General features: G+C 41.9%; 2 protein-coding genes across 26 annotated transcripts in view; one reads left to right on the forward strand and one right to left on the reverse strand.

Annotated features, from left to right (window-relative positions):
* The window catches only part of MYCBP (MYC binding protein), a 657,065-nt gene that overhangs the window by 531,616 nt on the left and 103,704 nt on the right, over positions 1-21,745 (reverse strand). The window lies entirely within an intron of this gene.
* The window catches only part of MACF1 (microtubule actin crosslinking factor 1), a 387,658-nt gene that overhangs the window by 273,586 nt on the left and 92,327 nt on the right, over positions 1-21,745 (forward strand). For 22 of the 25 annotated variants that reach the window (XM_050797094.1, XM_050797116.1, XM_050797098.1 and 19 more), the window contains 6 exons: positions 4,496-4,558; positions 5,237-5,478; positions 6,299-6,428; positions 8,003-8,202; positions 11,622-12,117; positions 13,364-14,835. In XM_050797094.1, the coding sequence (XP_050653051.1) occupies positions 4,496-4,558; positions 5,237-5,478; positions 6,299-6,428; positions 8,003-8,202; positions 11,622-12,117; positions 13,364-14,835 (2,603 nt within the window). The remainder of the gene's footprint in view (positions 1-4,495; positions 4,559-5,236; positions 5,479-6,298; positions 6,429-8,002; positions 8,203-11,621; positions 12,118-13,363; positions 14,836-21,745) is intronic. The other 3 variants (XM_050797004.1, XM_050797157.1, XM_050797183.1) reach the window with 1 other exon arrangement.

Genomic DNA, 21,745 nt, shown 5'->3' on the forward strand with positions numbered 1-21,745 from the left:
AAAAAAAAAATCTCATATGAGTTCTCAGTCACTTGCTCGTTGTTAATTGAGATCCCATAGATTTTATTACTAGTCTATGATAGTGCACTCCTATAGTCACTTAACGAGTAAAGGAAAAATTTATTTGCTTTCTGAAAATGTGCACTTTTCTATAGTATTCTAAAGTTAAAAGATATTTTGGAACTATCCACAAGTGACAACATTTTAGGGAATTGGTGATATAACAACCTCTACGTTCATTGACTTATTCGTTTGTGACTAGATCAGAGTCAGCAAACTTTTTCTATAAAGGGCCAGATAGTAAATATTTTAGGCTTGCAGGGTATATGGTCTCTGTCACAGTTGTATACCTACCTCTGCCATTGTAACAAAAGCAGCCAAAGACAATACATTAATAGAAATGAGTGGTTGTGGCTGTATTCCAGTAAAACTTTGTTGAAACAGATGAAGGACCAGATTTGGCTGGTGAGCTATAGTTTACTGACTCCTAGACTAGATCATTTTAAAAAAAAAGAGAGAAAAAACAGAAATGTCATATAGAACAGAAATTTCATGTAGAAAAACAGAAATCTGATATAGAACCCTACTACATAAAACAAAACATTTTGTTGGTGGCCAGGCTCGGTGGCTCACACCTGTAATCCCAGCACTTTGGGAGGCTGAGGTGGGCGGATCACGAGGTAAGGAGATCGAGACCATCCTGGCTAACATGGTGAAACCGTGTCTCTACTAAAAATACAAAAAATTAGCTGGGCGTGGTGGTGGGCACCTGTAGTCCCAGCTACTCAGGAGTCTTAGGCAAGAGAATGGCTTGAACCCGGGAGGTGGAGCTCGCAGTGAGCCGAGGTTGCACCACTGCACTCCAGCCTGGGAGACAGAGTAAGACTCTGTCTCAAAAAATAAATAAATACATAATAAAAAATTTAAAAAAAAATAACATTTTGTTGGCATAAGTTTCCCTTATACGTTATTTTATAGCATTAATCTGTAATGAAATCCATCAGTAAGAATATTGAGACTACCTCAATGCATATAAAAGTTTGAAAAGGAAGATTATTGGATGACAGCTTCACCATCTTATTTATTTATTTGTTTGTTTGTTTGTTTGTTTTTTGAGACGGAGCCTCGCTCTGTCACCCAGGCTGGAGTGTAGTGGCGCGATCTCTGCTCACTTCAAGCTCCGCCTCCCGGGTTCATGCCATTCTCCTGCCTCAGCCTCCCGAGCAACTGGGACTACCAGCACCCGCCACCACGCCTGGCTAATTTTTTGTATTTTTAGTAGAGACGGGGTTTCACCATGCTAGCCAGGATGATCTCAATCTCCTGACCTTGTGATCTGCCTTTCTCAGCCTCCCAAAGTGCTGGGATTACAGTCATGAGCCACCGGGCCCAGCCTATCTAATTTATTTCTAAATTTTGTTTGGTTTCATTGTATCCAGAAAATATGGTTCACACATATTAAGTATTTGCAAATGATGACAAATGTTTTTAAAAGTTGACTTCACAATATCAGAACAGGCTTTGATTGAATTGAGCTAGAAACTTGAAAGTGATGTAATAAGAAATTATTGTTTCAAAGTTAAATCACTAAGAATATTTAATGAGGGCTCTTACACATAGAAAACACTTAAGACTGACATTGAGGACAAAAACTGTCCAACTGACTTGAAGTGTTAGGAATTATATTATTACACAATTCTGTCCCAGTGAGAACTGTGTAGATATACAGAGAGCAAGCTGTGTTATATTTTTGGTCATGTTATTTAATGTATTACACATATGCTATAGATGTTTTTCTTTGTATAGTATACATGAGTGAACATGGACAGGTTTGAATATCATAAATTGCTGGTGAAGAGCTACCACCTTTCCAATCAGGGACACTCAAAAATAAGTTAAAATAGATGCTTAGACGTGTCAGGAGCTGCTTTACTTTCCCCGGAAAAGCAGCATAATTGGTTTTATCTGATGGGTTAAGGTGTAGAATTCAGCATAATTGAACATGAGTGTTTTATTACCATTTCTAAGTAGTTAGAAATGTCTGTGAATCAGTGAAACCCCGTCTCTACTAAAAAATACAAAAAACTAGCCGGGCGAGGTGGTGGGCGCCTATAGTCCCAGCTACTCGGGAGGCTGAGGCAGGAGAATGGCGTGAACCCGGGAGGCGGAGCTTGCAGTGAGCTGAGATCCGGCCACTGCACTCCAGCCTGGGTGACAGAGCGAGACTCCGTCTCAAAAAAAAAAAAAAAAAAAAAAAAAAAAAATGTCTGTGAATATTAAATTTAAACCAAACTTTAACCACAATCCCTAAAGCACCTTTTTAGGGTGCTTTGAAAATCAGTTTGAAAATTACTATCCTGAGTGCTCTCAAAGTTCTCCTCCAACTCTGAAAAACCATATATATTTCAGTACCTTACATTTATGTAGCTCTGTTTCATAAAGTACTTTGACATACATTGGTTCATGATCTTTTCCCAGTTACCCCATGAGAGTTAACAGAGTAGGTTGTATTATCTTTAAATCCTGCAGAAGAAACTATGTTTGTAGATTAAGGCTCACATACTGAGTTAGTGACAACCTTGGTTAGTACCTTCTTCTGCTACCTACTAGTCCAGTTTCTTTTTTTCCATCACCACACTGCAATGGAATATGATTTTTCTATTTTGTATTTTTTAATTGAAAATATAATAACATTAACATTTAAAAGTTTTATAATCACCACCGTAATTCAACTAATTTTTTTCCTTGTTTTTAGAGACAGGGTCTCCTCTGTCACCCAGGCTGGAGGACAGTAGTGTGATCATGGCTCACTGTAGCTTTGACCTCCTAGGCCCAAGCAGTCATTCCACCTCAAGCTCCCAAGTAGCTAGGACCACAAATGTGCACTGTCATACCTAATTTTTTTTTTTTTTTAACATTTTTTTGTAGAGACAGGGTCTTGTGTTGCCTAGGCTGGTCTTAAACTTCCAACCTCCCAAAGTGCTGGGATTACAGGCGTGGGCCATCACACCTGGCCCACAACTATTTTGTTTTTGTTTTGAGACGGAGTCTCGCTCTGTCACCCAGACTGGAGTACAGTGGCACCATCTTGGCTCACTGCAACCTCACTGAATCCTGAGTTCAAGCGATTCTCCTGCCTCAGCCTCCCCAGTAGCTGGGACTACAGGCTTCCGCCTCCACACCCAGCGAATTTTTTGTATTTTAGTAGAGATGGGATTTCACCATGTTGCCCAGGCCGGTCTCAAACATCCTGAGCTCAGGCAGTTCACCCACCTCAGCCTCCCAAAGTGCTAGGATTACAGGGGTGAGCAACCGCGCCCGGCCAACTATTTCGTAATATAACCTTGCACATAACTTTTTGTAAAGTGAAGTCAGTGCATACAAGAGTTTTCTGTCGTTTTAAAGTATCATTATGAATATTTTTCAGATTTCTGTATAATATTTATCATTACATCACCTGGTTTTTACCTATCTTGGGAAACTTTTCTGAAATATAAGGAATCAGTTTGGGGAGAATGTATGTGAAATTATGGTGATTAGAAACAGAACCAAAGGCCCAAAGCGCAATTTATGGGAATGTTGATGAGCCATATTTATTGGCACTTAGGATTTCTGTTTTTTCTTGGGGAAAGGTGAGCAAGAAGAGGTTATGAAAGAAAAGGCAAATAATCTTCCTTTAGAAACAATATATGAAGGGTTCATTTTAATGTCTTTATTAGAAGAAGGCTGCTTTTTAGGGCAGGCACGGTGACTCATGCCTATAATCCCATTACTTTGGGAGGTCGAGGCAGGCAGATCACCTCAGGTCAGGAGTTTGAGACCAGCCTAACCAACATGGTAAAACCCCGTCTCTACTAAAAATACAAAAATTAGCCGGGCCTGGTGGCAGGCGCCTGTAATTCCAGCTATTTGGGAGGCTGAGATGGGAGAATTGCTTGAACCCGGGAGGTGGAAGTTGCAGTGAGCCGAGACCATGCCACTGCACTTCAGTCTGGGCAACAGAGTGAGACTCTGTCTCAAAAAAAAAGAAAAAAGAAAAAGAAAAAACAATAGGCTGCTTTTTATGTCCTTAATGATAGTTATTTTCATTTTTATTATATTGAAAGACATTGATATAAAAGGTAAAACTTTCTGGCTTTATTATAAAAGCTCATTCCAAAATATGGCAAGTACCATTCTAGACTTAATAATTTTACCAGTACTTGCTTTACAAAATTAGGGCAGCATCCAAAGAATTCAAGTTGGAGATTTAATAAGAAGGGAATATGAATTTCCTCTAGAAAGGATTAAGAATCATTCCTGCTAAGGTCCTTGAGTGACATTTTGTTGCCTGGCAGCTAAAATAATTTGTCTCTTTCCATGACTATGTTGTCTTGTGCTGTGTTAACTTCCTGATACCTAAGCTTAAAGTGAGGGCCAAAGGACAAATTCAGTGCCTATATGTATTCCTAACACGTTGGTCTTGCCCTGTTTGTCTCCCTGTCCTTCTGCTCAGGTTCCATACTGCCCTCTGTAGGAAGCTCTGTAGGCAGTGTAAACGGATACCACACCTGCAAAGGTGAGAATGCCATTTCAACAGTGCTTCTTTGTTGGATGTGTTAGGACAGTGTCCATGTTTGCATCTGTGTATGTTGCAATATGTGTGGAAGAACTGCTGCCAGAATGGGTGTGAGGATAAAAATCTGGGGAGAAGCAACTGTGGTTTTCTGGCTGTAGACCATAAACAGGTTGGCAGCCCCTGAAGCTAAAGGCATTGTAGAAAAACAATAGACTGGATCACTAGATAAGGCAAATAGGGAAAGAACTCAAAGAAAATATATGTTAATCTTTGAATTTTAAAGAAGTTATACTAGAGGTAATCTAGTCTAGCTCTCAGCCTCCAAGCTAGGTGACTTCTCTGTAGTTTGGAGAAGAAGGAATGGAAGAATACTCCAAGCACCTTAATCCCAGTAGTACACTAAGGTTAATTTCTTACTTTGCTCCGTTCACTTTTATTGTTCCCATGTTTAGCATTTTAAGGTATACATCTGAGTATATAATACCAAAACTAGAATGCAGATTAATGAGAACCCTTTTGTTTTGTGTATATAAACAGGAACTTTTGTATGATTTAGCAGGAAGATAATCTCTAGTTCACTAGAAGGAGTAAGAGGGATGCAAGTAATTTAGGAGTGAGGAGTCAAGGAACATACTTGAAGAGCTGTCTCCAATCTGATTTCTGTTTCTATGATACTAGATCTGACGGAGATCCAGTGTGACATGTCAGATGTAAACTTGAAGTATGAGAAACTGGGTGGAATACTTCATGAACGCCAGGAAAGCCTTCAGGCTATCCTCAACAGAATGGAGGAGGTTCAGAAGGAGGCAAACTCTGTGCTGCAGTGGCTAGAATCAAAAGAGGAAGTCCTGAAATCCATGGATGCCATGTCATCTCCAACCAAGACAGAAACAGTGAAAGCCCAAGCTGAATCTAACAAGGTATTGTGTTTACATTAGTTGCCTCCCAACACCAAGAGGAAGAGACAGCTGTACCAGTGTTCCTGCCCAAGCCCAGGCATCTGAGAGAGAGACATGGGCAACAATCCAGGCTGTGATGGGCAGTGTGTTTGACTTTCTAAATGATTAATATGCCTTAACTCTCCTAGAGAATTTTCTTATGAAATTAGAAATTGTTATAAGTTAGATTCAGAAACAAAACCAGATATGTTTGCAGAAAAAGAATAGCCCTCCCCAGAATCATTAGCTCATTGAGAATGGGATCTCATTTTCTATATGATGCTGTAAACAAGACAAACCATTCTTATCAAAGTACCTTTCCAGTTCTTGGAAGGATCTAAATAACTGATTACAGTTCATTCTTAAGATTCACATGTGAGACTAGGAAAAATGTCAGAAGATATAAGACCGTAGAAAATCCTGTAGGAAATTTTCACCAAAACTTTTAATATTCCCATTGAGCATAGCATCTCATCTCCTTCAAGATGTGTTATCATCATATCTTGGTATTTTTCGTTTATTGGGATTAATAATTCCTTCTACTATAATTCTCAATAGTAGAACTATTGAGTTCTACTGATGTGTTATACATAAAAGAAACTCAGATCCTGCCATTTAGATTTTCAGTTTAAAATAAAAATTGAAATAGAAGGGTTAAGTATCTTAACATCACTAAACAAGTCATTGATAGGATCCTAGTAGAACCTATAATAACCGCCCAGTTTTCCAATCATTTCTACCACACACACAGCTTCGTTTCCTGTCCAGAATCTCAGGGCATGCATGGCATTCTTTCTCCTAGGCCTTCCTGGCTGAATTGGAACAGAATTCTCCAAAAATTCAAAAAGTAAAGGAAGCCCTGGCCGGATTACTGGTGACATATCCCAACTCACAGGAAGCTGAAAATTGGAAGAAAATTGAAGAAGAACTCAGTAAGTTTTCACAGGAGTGTTGCAAGTTTGCTAAGTTACTCATCTTCAAAGCAAGTAGAGAATTTCAGCACATCCTATACAACAGGAATTATTTTTAGTTAATTTTTATAAATAAGCAATTAGGGCCCAGATAGAGCCAGAGCATGAGCCTGAATTGGAAGAAAATTAGAAATTCCACTCAAAGAGTCAGAAGTTTGGCTTTCTTGGGCAAGTCAAACTGATAATCTGCTGTAATCAGGAACCAAAGAGAGGCCAGGAACAGTGGCTCACACCTGTAATCTCAGCACTTTGGGAATCTGAGACAGGAGTATTGCTTGAATCTAGGGGTTCAAACCAGTCTGGGCAACATAGCAAGATCCTATCTCTACAAAAAGTAAGGAAAAACAAATTAGCCAGGTGTGGTGGCGTGAGCCTGGAGTCCTAGCTACTGGGGAGGCTGAGGTGAGACGATTGCTTGAGCCTGGGAGTTCAAGGCTGTAGTAAGCTATGATTGTGCCACTAAACTCCAACCTGGGCAACAGAAGGGGACCTTGTCTCCAAAAAAGCATAACTAAAGAACTAAAGAATATTGATGATAAAAATGAAAGATGGAAATAATAAAAATATTCAATAAAGGGTTTAGATAAATTATGTGCTCATAATATTGAACTGTAAACAGCGTAGATGAATTTTTTTTAATTTAATTTAATTTTTTTTTTTGAGATGGAGTTTTGCTCTTGTTGCCCACGGTAGGGTGCAATGGTATGATCTTGGCTCACTGTAACCTCCGCCTCCCGGGTTCAAGTGATTCTCCTGCCTCAGCCTCCCGAGTAGCTGGGATTACAGGCATGCGCCACCATGCCCAGCTAATTTTGTATTTTTAGTAGAGAGGGGATTTCTCCATGTTGGTCAGGCTGGTCTCAAACTCCCGACCTCAAGTGATCCGCCCACCTCGGCCTCCCAAAGTGCTGGGATTACAGGTGTGAGCCCCCTGCCTGGCCTTTTTTTTTTTTTTTTTTTTTTTTTTGAGACAGGGTCTTGTTCTGTCACCCAGGCTAGAGTGTAGTGGCACGATATAGCTCACTACAGCCTTGACTTCCCTGGCTCAAGCAGTCTTCCTGCTTCAGCCTCCTGAGTAGCTGGGACCACAGGCATGTGCTACCACAACTAGCCAATTTCTGAATTTTTTTTGCAGAGATAGGGTCTTGCTTTGTTGTCCAAGCTGGCCTTGAACTCTTGGGCTCAAGTGATCTTCCCACTTGAGGAGTTCAAGAACAGCCTGGGCAACATAGGGAGATCCCGTCTCTACAAAAAATAAAAAATTACCTGGGCATGGTGGCACATGCCTATAGTCCCAGCTACTTGGGAGGCTGAGGTGGGAGGATCACTTGGGCCCAGGAGGTTAAGGCTTCAGTGAGCCATGATCGGGCCACCGCTTTATCCTGGGTGATAGAGTGAGACGCTGTCTCAAATAAGTAAATAAATAAATAACACTTCTGGGGTCATTTCCTGCAGTATATTAGGAACATAACTTGGGGATCAGGCCAGTTGTTGATGAGAGTAAAGCAATACATTCCCTCATTTCCTCTCTACAGATTCCCGATGGGAAAGGGCCACTGAGGTGACTGTGGCTCGGCAAAGGCAGCTAGAGGAATCTGCAGGTCATCTGGCCAGCTTCCAGGCTGCAGAATCCCAGCTCCGGCCGTGGATGATGGAGAAAGAACTGATGATGGGAGTGCTGGGGCCCCTGTCTATTGACCCCAACATGTTGAATGCACAAAAGCAACAGGTCCAGGTGAGCAATATAGCAACAAAGAAATTGGAATCACATGAAACTGGGTTTGAATGTTTCTCCCAGTAAGTAGATTTCATATGATCGTAGACAAGTCATTTAATCTCTCAGAGTCTCAGTTTAAATGAGGTATTTATAAGGTGTTAATCATGGTGCCTGTAAAATAGTAAACAGTCAAAAACTCTTATTATTAACAGAGACAGTAAGATGAGTAGATATGAGAATGGGCAGTTTTTCTGTCTAAATTATGGAATTATATTTTACTTGTGGCCAGGCGTGGTGGCTTACACCTGTAATCCCAGCACTTTGGGAGGTCAAGGTGGGCGGGTCACAAGGTCAAGAGATCGAGACCATCCTGGCTAACATGGTGAAACACCATCTCTACTAAAAATACAAAAAATTAGCCGGACGTGGTGGCACGTGCCTATAATCCCAGATACTCGGGAGGCTGAGGCAGGAGAATCTCTTGAACCCAGGAGCCAGAGGTTGCAGTGAGACTAGATTGTGCCACTGCACTCCTGCCTGGACAATAGTGTGACACCGTCTCAAAAAAAAATTTTTTTTTCACTTGTAATCCCCTGTGATAGGATCCACATTACTTAATATCTTATATCTGCTGGCTTTACATAGGATTTTCTGTGATCAAACCTCAAAAAAATTGATTTAAGTGCCTAACATCATAGAAATTTAGGTTAGTCAGGCTGGGTGCGGTTGTTCACGCCTATAATCCTAGCACTTTGGGAAGCCAAGGTGGGTGGATCACCTGAGGTCAGGAGTTCAAGACCAGCCTGGCCAACATGGTGAAACCTCGCCTCTACTAAAAATACAAAAATTAGCTGGGCGTGGTGGTGGGCGCCTGTAGTCCCAGCTACTCAGGAGGCTAAGGCAGGAGAATTGCTTGAACCCATAGCACAAAGGTTGCCACAAGCAGAGATGGTGCCACTGCACTCCAACCTGGGCAACAGAGCAAAAACTGCTTCAAAACAGAAAAAAAAAAAGAAAAGAAAGAAATTTCGGTTGGTCAAAATTATGTCATTTCCAATGAAATCCTGCCTAGAGGCTTTTCCTTCTTTTACATTCTCCCACAGCCTGGTCCATGTCTTCTCAACCTACCAGGTTCCTTAAGTTAATTAAGACCTAAGAGTGCTTTTTGAAGGAACTGTTTCTTTCAGTTCCTGCATCCAGGTAATTATTGAGTCCTATTTAGTCTAATTACAAATATTTTTCTAATCCAGGGTTTTTAAACTTTTTGGTTTCAAGAACCCCTTTTATCCTCTGAAAAATTACTGAGGATCCCCCAGAGCTTGTGTTTATCTGTTAACATTATTGTACCAAAATACTGAGGAATTTTAAAAGTATATATTTAAAATTTTTAAATAGCAATGGTAAAACCATCACATTAACCTAAATAACATATTTTTAATGAAAAAATAGCGTTTTCTGAAACATAAAAGTTTAATGATAAGAGTGGCATTGGCCAGGCGTGGTGGCTTATGCCTGTAATCCCAGCACTTTGGGAGGCCGAAGCAGGCGGATCATGAGATCAGGAGATCAAGAGCATCCTGGCTAGCACAGTGAAACCCTGTCTCTATTAAAAATACAAAAAGTTAGCCGGGTGTGGTGGCAGGCACCTGTAGTCCCAGCTGCTGCAGAGGCTGAGGCAGGAGAATGGCGTGAACTCGGGAGGCAGAGCTGGCGGTGAGCCGAGATCGCACCACTGCACTCCAGCCTGGGCGACAGAGCGAGACTCTGTCTCAAAAAAAAAAAAAAAAAAAAAAAAAGGAGGGGGGACATTGTTTTATATCTTTGCAAATCTTAATTTCTGGCTTAATAGGCTATTCTTATATCTGCTTCTGCATATCTGTTACAATATCAAGCACCACGTAGCCTCTGGAAAACATCATTGAACATTTGTGACAGCACAAAAATTTTAAAAGGCAACTAACATCTTAGTATTATGAAAATGGTTTTGATCTGTGTATGTCTGCTAATCCTAGACCCTCCCCTGAAGTGCCTTTCACCAGCCTTAATTTCTACTTTGCTTGGAGAACTACTCATTCTTTATTGTCGCATCTGGGGAGCCTTTCCTGATTTCTGTCTTCTGCCATTTGTCATCCCCAACGGAATTAATCACCCTATTCCATGCTTTCACAGTTCTGTGTTGCATGTTCACATCACTGTTTAATCATTTTTACTTTTGTTACATTTTATTATAGTTCATTGTTTATACATTTGTCATTTTGTGAGGCTGTGTCTTATTTATTTTTGTGCAGTGTAAATACTGAGTACTTTCTATAAATTATCTCATTTAATCCTTACAACAGCCAAAATAAGTACTCTACTGTCCTAGTTTTGTGCAGTATAAATACTGATTACTTTCTATAAATTATCTCATTTAATCCTTATAACAGCCAAAATAAGTACTCTACTGTCCTCATTTTACAGATGAGGAAGCTGGGGTTTGAGAACTTATTAAATCTTGCCTAAGGTCATACAGCTAGTAGGTGACAGAACCAGGATTTGAACACAGACAGTCTGACTCCAGATCCTGTAATCTTAACTTTTTTGATGACAGCAGCAAGGGATAGAAAAGAAATAAAAAGTCGTAGTCATTGCCTTAAAGAAGCTCTTTGTCTAATTATGCTATATTATAAAATACAGATTGTATATGCTCTTCGAATTCTAAGAAAGAAACTAAGAAAAACAGACACTGAGAGTTGACATGGCAAGCCCAGCTAGTAATACAGCTGGCTCTGGGATCCAGTGTTCTGAACTCCCTATTTAGAGGCTTGGGTATTGCATGGCAAGGCACATGAATGCCAACTTTAATTTCTCAGCCATGTCTGGCCTTAGTAACTGACATTGAAACAGAATGGGACAAATAAGGAAAAGAAATAAAATAGGAACAATCACTGAGCCTTTCAAAATAAGTTTTTATTAAGCAATTGTTAAGTGATACTGCCTCAGCCTACTAGCCCGGTCCTTTAGTTTTCTGGTTTATTTTTTAAAGTAGTTGGCACTATTTGGCACAATCCAACATCAGTTTTTGTTTTGACACTGCTTTTTCTTTTTTGGAGACAAGGTCTCACTATGTTGCCCAGGCTGGAGTGCAGTGGTGCTGTCTCAGCTCATTGCAGCCTCAGCCTCCTGGGTTCAAGCAATTCTCATGCCTCAGCCTCCCAAGTAGCTGGGACTACAGGTGTTCACCATCACGCCCCGCTAATTTTTGTATTTTTAGTAGAGACGGGGTTTTGCCACATTGGCCAGACTAGTCTTGGACTCCTGACCTCAAGTGATCCTCCCACCTCGGCCTCCCAAAGTACTGCGATTACAGACGCGAGCCACTGTGCCTGGCCTGACACTGCTTTTAGATAGATCTGTTTTTTTCCTGTCTAAACATCTTGGTGTCATTTCTGTTTCAGTTTATGCTAAAGGAATTTGAAGCACGCAGGCAACAGCATGAACAACTGAATGAGGCAGCTCAGGGCATCCTAACAGGCCCTGGAGATGTCTCTCTATCCACCAGCCAAGTACAGAAAGAACTCCAGAGCATCAATCAGAAATGGGTTGAGCTGACTGACAAACTCAACTCCCGTTCCACCCAAATTGACCAAGCTATTGTTAAGAGCACCCAGTACCAGGAACTGCTCCAGGACTTATCAGAGAAAGTGAGGGCAGTTGGACAACGGCTGAGTGGCCAGTCAGCTATCAGCACCCAACCAGAGGCTGTAAAGCAGCAATTGGAAGAGACCAGTGAAATTCGATCTGACTTGGAGCAGTTAGACCACGAGGTTAAGGAGGCTCAGACACTGTGCGATGAACTCTCAGTGCTCATTGGTGAGCAATACCTCAAGGATGAACTGAAGAAGCGTTTGGAGACAGTTGCCCTGCCTCTCCAAGGTTTAGAAGACCTTGCAGGTAAGTTGGAGTGAAGAACATACTTCTGCCGTTATTAGAGGCAAGCAGAAAGAAGGAATGGGTTAGGAGTAGTCCCAAGAATCTAGGATTCCCTTACGTAATTTTTAGGCTCAGAATGGTGTTAATCCAATTCCTTCTGCTAGTTGCAATGAGAACTGCTGTGGTTGTTACACAGTGAGCACTTACAAAATGTGAAGGTTTACATAGCATAGTCCTAAAGATAAAAGCTCTAATAAAATTTCAACCAGCAAGTAGAGATTCATCCCCATAGATGTACTAAGTGGAGTTCCACATATACTCGCATTGATACCCAACCTTTTTTTTTTTTTAAATATTATGCACACCACACACACAGGTTCTCACTCTGTCACCCAGGCTGGAGTACAGTAGTGTGATCATAGCTCACTGCAGCCTCAGTCTCCTGGGCTCAAGTGATCCTCCCACTTCAGTCTCCCAAGTAACTGGGACTATAGGCACATGCCACCATGCCCAGCTGTTTTTTTTTTTTTTTTGAGACAGAGTTTCACTCTGTCACCCTAGCTAGAGTGCAGTGGCATGATCTTGGATCACTGCAGCCTCCACCTCCTCAATTCAAGCAGTCCTCTTGCCTCAGCCTCCCAAGTAGCTGGGACTACAAGCACGTGCCACCATGCCTGGCTAATTTTTGTATTTTTAGTAGAGACGGTGTTTCACCATGTTGGCCAGGCTGGTCTCGAACTCTTGACCTTGTGAACCGCCCACCTCGGCCTCCCAAAGTGCTGGGATTACAGGCTTAAACCACCGCACCCGGCGATTATTTTTATTTTTAGTAGAGACGAGGTCTTGCTTTGTTGCCCAAGCTAGTCTTGAACTCCTGGGCTCAACTGATCCTCCCACCTCAGCCTCCCCAAGTGCTGGGATTACAGGCATGAGCCACCGCACCCATCCTCTTCTGGACTTATTATAACTTGGTAGAAGAAAAATTGTGTCATTCATTTATTATTTATCTTTCTGAAAATGTTTATGACTTTCACGTTTACCAGCTAGAAGTCAAAGTTTACTTCTGTTACTTAGATCACCTTACAAGGTTGCTATGAGGATTAAATAAGATAGTGTATATGAAGGAGCCTAATTATATGCCTCTTTTTGGTAGGCCCTCAAGTAACATTAGTTCCCTTCCCCTAAGATTAGACCATATATTCTCAGCAAACATTTTAAATGCCAGGGTTCAGGCATTATTAATTTCAATTTTATTTTCTCATTTCAGCCGATCGCATGAACAGACTCCAGGCAGCTCTTGCCAGCACCCAGCAGTTCCAGCAAATGTTTGATGAGCTGAGGACCTGGTTGGATGATAAACAAAGCCAGCAAGCAAAAAACTGCCCCATTTCTGCAAAATTGGAGCGGTTACATTCTCAGCTACAGGAGAATGAAGAGTTTCAGAAAAGTCTTAATCAACACAGTGGCTCCTATGAGGTGATTGTGGCTGAAGGGGAATCTCTACTTCTTTCTGTACCTCCTGGAGAAGAGAAAAGGACTCTACAAAACCAGTTGGTTGAGCTCAAAAACCATTGGGAAGAGCTTAGTAAAAAAACTGCAGACAGACAATCCAGGCTCAAGGATTGTATGCAGAAAGCTCAGAAATATCAGTGGCATGTGGAAGACCTTGTGCCATGGATAGAAGATTGTAAAGCTAAGATGTCTGAGTTGCGAGTCACTCTGGATCCAGTGCAGCTAGAGTCCAGTCTCCTGAGATCAAAGGCTATGCTGAGTGAGGTGGAGAAGCGCCGCTCCCTGCTGGAAATATTGAATAGTGCTGCTGACATTCTGATCAATTCTTCAGAAGCAGATGAGGATGAAATCCGGGATGAGAAGGCTGGAATCAACCAGAACATGGATGCTATCACAGAAGAGCTGCAGGCCAAAACAGGGTCACTCGAAGAAATGACTCAGAGGCTCAAGGAGTTCCAGGAAAGCTTTAAGAATATTGAAAAGAAGGTTGAAGGAGCCAAACACCAACTTGAGATCTTTGATGCTCTGGGTTCTCAAGCCTGTAGCAACAAGAACCTGGAGAAGCTAAGAGCTCAACAGGAAGTGCTGCAGGCCCTAGAGCCTCAGGTAGACTATCTGAGGAACTTTACTCAGGGGCTGGTAGAAGATGCCCCAGATGGATCTGATGCTTCCCAACTTCTCCATCAAGCTGAGGTCACCCAGCAAGAGTTCCTCGAAGTTAAGCAAAGAGTGAACAGTGGTTGTGTGATGATGGAAAACAAGCTGGAGGGGATTGGCCAGTTTCACTGCCGGGTACGAGAGATGTTTTCTCAATTGGCAGACCTGGATGATGAGCTAGATGGCATGGGTGCTGTTGGCAGAGACACTGATAGCCTCCAGTCCCAAATCGAGGATGTGCGACTATTCCTTAACAAAATTCAGGTCGTCAAATTAGACATAGAGGCCTCTGAAGCGGAGTGTCGACATATGCTAGAAGAAGAGGGGACTCTGGACTTGTTAGGTCTCAAAAGGGAGCTAGAAGCCCTGAACAAACAGTGTGGCAAACTGACAGAGAGGGGGAAAGCTCGTCAGGAACAGCTGGAACTCACACTAGGCCGTGTAGAGGACTTCTACAGGAAATTGAAAGGACTCAATGACGCGACCACAGCAGCAGAGGAGGCAGAGGCCCTCCAGTGGGTAGTGGGGACCGAAGTGGAAATCATCAACCAACAATTAGCAGATTTTAAAGTAAGTCTTAACCTTGTTTTTCTTTTTCTTTTACATGTATTTATTTGCTTGTAACTTGGAAACCATTAGAGTATACATTTTAACTTCTGTCCCTAGTTCTATTATTGTCACTTCCATCACCATGAAAGCACACTGTCTGAAGACTAAATAGTCTCTTGGACTTCTGAGCAAACTGGTTTGAGCATTTTTCTTTTTTTCTTTTTTTTTTCTGAGAGAGGGTCTCCCTCTCTCACCCAGGCTTGGAGTGCAGTGGTGCGATCTTGGCTCACTGCAGACTCGACCTCATAGGCTCAAGCGATCCTCCCACTTCAGCCTCCCAAGTAGCTGGTACCACAGGCGCCACCATACCCGGCTAATTTTTTGTATTTTTTGTAGAGACGAGGTTTTGCCATGTCTCCCAGGCTGGTCTCAGAACTCCTGAGCTCAGGCAATCTGCCCACCTCAGCCTACCAAAGTGTTGGGATTACAGGCATGGGCCACCAAGCCCAGCCAGAGCATTTTTCTATTGTAGTTTATTTCAGTCTTTATAACCAATTAAGGATATAGAAAGAAATGTCCAAGTCTTATCTCTTACTCTAAGAATTTCCTCTTAGGGTTTCTTGAGATTTCAGATTACCAGATTTTGTAATAGCAGTGAATGTATCTTCAGGTCTCTGTTATTCTTTTCTTTTCTTTTCTTTTCTTTTTTTTTGGAGAGAGTCTTGCTCTGTTGCCCAGGTTGGAATGCGGTGGGGCAATCTGGGCTCACTGAAACCTCCACCTCCCAGGTTCAAGTGATCCTCCTGCCTCAGCCTCCCGAGTAGCTGGGGTTACAGGTGCTCACCACCACACCTGGTTAATTTTTATATTTTTAGTAGAGATGGGGTTTCACCATGTTGGCCAGGCTGGTCTCAAACTCGTAACCTCAAGTGATCCACCCGCCCCAGCCTCCCAAAGTGCTGAGATTACAGGCATTAGTCACCGCACTCAGCCCCCTGTTTTTCAAATTGAGGTATGAAAAGCCCTAAGTTAAACATAGTCTCATCTTCCTAAAGTGTTATTTTTACACAGATTTTAGGGGAGGATATTGATGTATATTTGATATATTATGGAATAAAACATAAAATTATCATTAATTATTAAAATAAAACATGACACTTCAAATAAATCTCCCATTTATATAGTAAGCAGCTTAATAATACATCCCAGACTCCTCAAGAGTACAAGTTCTTTGCCTATAGGAGTGGTTGAGAAGTACTGCCTTAATTGCAAAAATACTTTAATTCTTTGCCTGAGCCAAAATTTCCAGTCCTGAGATTGTGTGAGTATAAATTAAAGTAACAGTTGATTATATGACCCAAAAGTGTGGATTTACTGGGTTAGGAGCACATCTGTTGGATCTTGGCTCTCACTATATGAACCTTTTGCCCCTAGAGTTTTCTTTGTTGTAAATACCTGAAAGTCTCTCACTCTGCCACTGTACATGGAACAGATTTGGAAAGGATACTTCCAGCACTTTGTTTCCATCACTAGTTAACTATTCCTACTTACACAGTTAATACTCCCACCATTAAAGTAAAATTGTGATCTCAGAGACCTTGCTTGCCAGCGTTGTCTTAAAAACATGAATGCAGAGGTAATGTTGACACCAGCTCAGAGCCACATGGTCCTAGAGAGATCACAGTTTTGTAGACAGGATCCAAGTGCAAAAACGTGGCTGCTTCAGAAGGGCCCCTCTAGGAGCTTGGAGGAAATTCAGCACTAAAGTGTGACATTGGCTGAAGGCCTTCTTACCATGTTTGGAGATAGTACAATTTTGAGCAAGAGGAGTCATCGTATTTGGGTTTCTTGAGGCACCCAGATAAGGAAAGGGTAGGTAGAGAAAACTTAAACCCGTGAAGCAGTGCGTTCCTCTTAGAAACTCCCTTTCTAGTAGTAGTGTGGCTTTCCCTGTTGCACATTTTTCTTTCCTCTTTTGTTATAAGTGTCTCAAAAGCAGAGACTTTCTTCTACAGGTATGCTTCAGTTATCCAATTTACTTGGATCCAGGCTATTTAGAATTAACCATCTAACCAACTAAATGAAGTTTTTAGAAAACTGAAACTTATCCTTTTAGGCTCCAAAATAGTTTTATCTAACCAGGTTCTGGTTTATATAGGAATTATTTTAAACTCAGTTTGCCTGATTTTCTAAATATGTATTATGCATAAGTTTTTTCTAATGAGTACAGGTTAACATTATTTAAATGGCTATACTGTTCTATACTATGGTGATATTGATATTCTGAAAGATGTGAGAGACATTTGGGGCTGCTTTGTATTAAGTATTCCCAAATTACTGTGCACTTTGATTTCTATATTGAAGTTATTGTTTAGGGCCTCTATAGTATTGTACTGGTTGGATTGGCTGTGCATGTGTGTGTGGAGAGGAGGAGGTAATTTCAGGATTTCTGCCCACCGCCATGATATTGGGTATTATTTCTTAAGGCTATCACTCGTCACTGCTGTCATTTGGTCTGTGTAGTCTATTCCTCCCTTCTAATCTTCATTGAGCTAGAAAATGAGATAAACAGGCCTGTTAAAATTGCATTAGATATGAGCTAAAATATGCAAAAGAGTCCACATGCAGGCATATTAGTGTTTGGATTTGAGGACAAGTCATCTTTTCCTTTTCATTTAATCCTTGATTTCTAGAGACATTCTGACTTTTGATGTTGCTGGAAGATTTCAAAAAATTACTGGGCATTACTTTGTTTTATTTGTATCCTAGTATGTTGCCTAATAGTGCTCAGAGTTCAATAGCACTTAGTTGCTTGTCATAGCCAAATTCGTTTCACTGATTTCTAAAAATAAGCCTTCCACCTCAGATACTCTGGATGTGAAGGCTGGGACTGGACACTGATCGGCTGGGCTCTTGCAGAGTGTGTTCATCAACAGTGGACTGGTGTTGACAAGACAAGCCTGGAAGAAGAGTGGGAGAAGGGAGAAGGGTGGTGGAGTGTCCCGTGTGTAGTCCATTGTCAAGTCAGTAGGTAGTTACCATAAAATGATCAGTATCCCCCCTCAAGTTGGGGATGCAAATCAAAAGCCCTGTTCTACCTGTCCACCTTGTAGGGAAGTCAAAAGCTTTGGAAAGAGTTTTTGCCTTCTCCCAGCAAAAGTCTTTGGTCAGGAGGGGAGGAGCATATTCTTGGCTGAACTCATGCTGAGCTCATCGGAAGTGAAAACAATGAGAGGAGAAAAATTCTGTGTGTCAGTTCCATAGTCCCCGGGAGGCCGCATAAAGGGAAGGTCTTTTTGGACCCATTCTGAGGACTGAGTCATTTTCATGATGTGAGTGTTGAGTTCCTGGGTTAATGTGTTATAGTCCAGCCACAGATTAATCTTTCCTTACTCCAGCAGCAGACCAGATTTATAAAGTATGACTCTGTTTTCAGATTCAAATTATTTTTAATAAGGAAAAAACAAAGATGAAGATAAATATTTTTAAAAACAGCATTAACTGTAAGTTTTCAACTTTTTTCTTTTTTTAATGGAATCATACTCTTAGCACAGAATCTGCATAAGAGAAGAGGATATGAATCTGGGAGATGGAAACTCTGCTTTGACCCAGCTCACTTCATGGGAGATAGTCAGAATAGACAGATAAGTTAGGCCTGTGAAGAACCCCTAGTCTTACTTGGGACTGTACAATCGTGCTGATAGATCCGTGGATCTGCAGTCTGTGGGGAAAATTATTTCTTCCTTAAATGAAAGTGGAAAACTAAAATACATTATTCCTAGGAAAGGCTTTCCCTCAGTTGCTTCTGAATGATTAGTAGGTCCTCGCTGGCTGACCAGATTCTGTCACATGGGAGTAGAAGAGAGTTCTTTTCCACTCAAACCAGACAGAGACCTTAGGCTTCCTGAGTTAGGATCTTTACCAGGTTCAGCTCTCTGTTGGAAGTAGAAAGGAAGAAGCCATTCTAGAAATCACTAATGAGAGAATTGAGCTTGTTTTCAGAAAGCTGGAAAGAAAAGACTTTGGCTAATCTCTTCAGGAAATTCCGTTTTCCTGAACAAGGGAGTCTCTGGTTATTGAGGAAAAGGAATTGTATGTGTCTAACAGGAGGCTAACAAGAAAGGAAGGACCTTTTTATCACTGGAACTTCAGCCAAAGAATTCCCCTAGAGTGACCTTCCTGGGAATGGTTAAAAAAAAAAATCTATTAAGTCTCTGATGATAACAAGAGACTTTCCTTATTTTGAAATTCCCTATGTAGGTTTTACTTGAATTGAGATCATTCTGAATCTTAAACCAACCCCTGCTTTGCCCCCTGCTCCCCCCAAAAACCATGTGACTTCTCGCTCAGAAAGTATTTGATGGTTTGGGCATCATACTGGTGAGCATTATCAAGAAACCTGGATGCACTTTCATTCACTCATTTTTCATATGTATTTATATTGCTGTGTATTCGGGTCATGCTTCAGACTTGGCATTCTACCTCTCAGTGATAAGAATGAACAGTGGGGCCAGGCACAGTAGCTCACGCCTGTAATCATAGCGTTCTGGGAGGCCAGTGTGGGCAGATCACTTGAGCCCAGGAGTTCGAGACCAGCCTGGGCAACAAAGTGAGGCCCTTCTACAAAAAATAAATAAATTAGCCAGGCATGGTGGCACATGCTTGTGGTCCCAGCTTACACAGGAGGCTGAGGCAGGAGGATCACTTGATCCTAGGACATTGAGGCTGCAGTGGCTGCGTTCATGCCACTGTAGTCCAGTGTGGGTAACAGAGTGAGACCCTCTCTCAAGCAAGGAAGGGAAGGGAAGGGGAAGGGGAAGGGAGAAGGGAGGGGGAGGGAAGGGGAAGGAGGAGAAGGAAGGAAGGGAGGGAGGCAGGAAAGAAAGAAGGAGGAAGAGGAGAAGAAGAAGGAGAAGGAGGAGGAAGAGGAGAAGGAGAAGGAGAGGAAGAGGAAGAAGAAGAAAAGAAGAAAGGGAGGGAGGAAGGAAGGAAGGAAGGCAGGGAGGGAGGAAGGGAGGGAGGGAGGGAGGGAAGAAGGAAGGAAAATGGGAAACTGACTCACAGACCACTTTAGGGTCTGTGAGTTTCTCATAGTGGTTCACTTCACCCAGTGGTGCATATAAAGCACCCAAACCAGTTGCTCTTTTCCTTTCTTGTCTTTGAGGCTGGGCTGTTGGGTTGTAATAGGTACAGCATCAGGCTTCCTTAGGATTATTTTCATTACTAATTCAGGTTGAGCAGAGCCCAGGATCAGGGTCTTAGTGTACTTGAAGTTTCTACTGGGGGACCTAGCTTTCCTACTATGAAAACAGAATAAGAAAGTCTTGTAAACGCCTTCTTTTGATTTATTTATTTATTTATTTTATTTATTTATTTTTTTGCCGCATAGAAAGCAAGCTTAGGCATCTTCATGTGCACATGAGAAAAGCCCTGGAAAAGGCCAGGCACAGTGGCTCACGCCTGTAATCCCAGCCCTTTGGAAGGCTGAGGTGGGTGCATCACCTGAGGTCAGGAGTTTGAGACCAGCCTGGTCAACATGGTGAAACCCTGTCTCTATTCAAAATACAAAAATTAGCCGGGCATGGTGGCACATGCCTGTAGTCCCAGCTATTCAGGGAGGCTGAGGCAGGAGAATGGCTTGAACCCAGGAAGCAGAGGTTGCAATGAGCCGAGATCACGCCACTGTACTCCAGCCTGGGTGACAGAAAGAGACTCTGTCTCCAAAAAAAAAAAAGAAAAAGAAAAAGAAAAGGCCCTGGAAGACAGGGTGCAGCATGGAGTTGAAAGACTACCAGTTTACTCCTTTCTTTCAAACAATTGCAAAGACAGTATCAGCTCATCTACGTTTTTGGCAGTTAGTACACCAGCCTGAGAGTGAGTCAGTAGAGGGTAGAGCAAATGAGGTTAGCATTATCTACCTGCCCTTGGAGAGACAGGAAATCACACTCGGTATGACCTGTCTGTCACCTGGAGGTTTAGGTTTCCCCAGCTTTACTAAGATGAGTGGGAATCCTCTATCCCTGCCAACCCCCACCTTGTACTAACCCTTCCTTGGCCTGTCTTGGTTTTTTGCTTTCTTCCTTAAACAAAACTACTCCAAATAGGAACTAGGGTCCAAGGAAATAAAGACAATATCCTAAAATGGATTTCTCAATTTCAGCACTGTTGACATTTTTGGGTGGTGGGTAGGGAGGAAAGAGGCAGCCACTCATGCTACCACCTCTGCCCACCACTATCAACATTTTGGACTGGATAATTCTTTGTTGTGAGAAGCTGTCCTGTGCATTGTAGGCTTTTTAGCAGCATTTCTGACCTAGTAACTTCCCAGTTGTACAACTAAAAATGTCTCCTTGGAAGGCAGAATTACCCTCTGTTGATAACTATAGCCCTGGAAGAAATTGCCACCTATACATGGGAAACTTAGAATTCAGGTGGAATAGGTTACTAGTTAAATATTTATGTAACAAGCAGCCTTCTGATAATCTGATTATGACTGTGTATAGTGGCAACAACTATTTCTAAGTCAGCTTTCCTTTAAGCCAGGCCCTGGATTCTTTATTTTTGCTGGTCTTAATCTCTGTCTGGCTTTAACATCTCCTGGTCACTTTCCCTGGCTGGAATTTGCATACAGTTGTCAGTTGTTGATGCAGGTGTTTGGTTGATGATGCATTGCCAAAGAGAAGAGGAATTTCCTTTGTGGACATATTTCAGGGAGCTTCCTTGTTCTGTGCCTTTAAGGGGAGACTACAGTCTCTCAGTTGTTCTCCACAGCCAACCAAGAGTTTGGCTGCTGATATTTATAACCCTTATGTGACCACCCCCACCTCCCCACCCCACAAAGAATTCCAATGCTCTGTAATAATCCTCTCCACCCCCACCATAGCAACTGGATGGGGAGAAGGTGAAGGAGCCTTTAAGGCCTTTAAGTTTG

This window comes from Macaca thibetana, chromosome 1, assembly GCF_024542745.1.
Source record: "Macaca thibetana thibetana isolate TM-01 chromosome 1, ASM2454274v1, whole genome shotgun sequence".
Lineage (NCBI taxonomy): Eukaryota > Metazoa > Chordata > Mammalia > Primates > Cercopithecidae > Macaca > Macaca thibetana.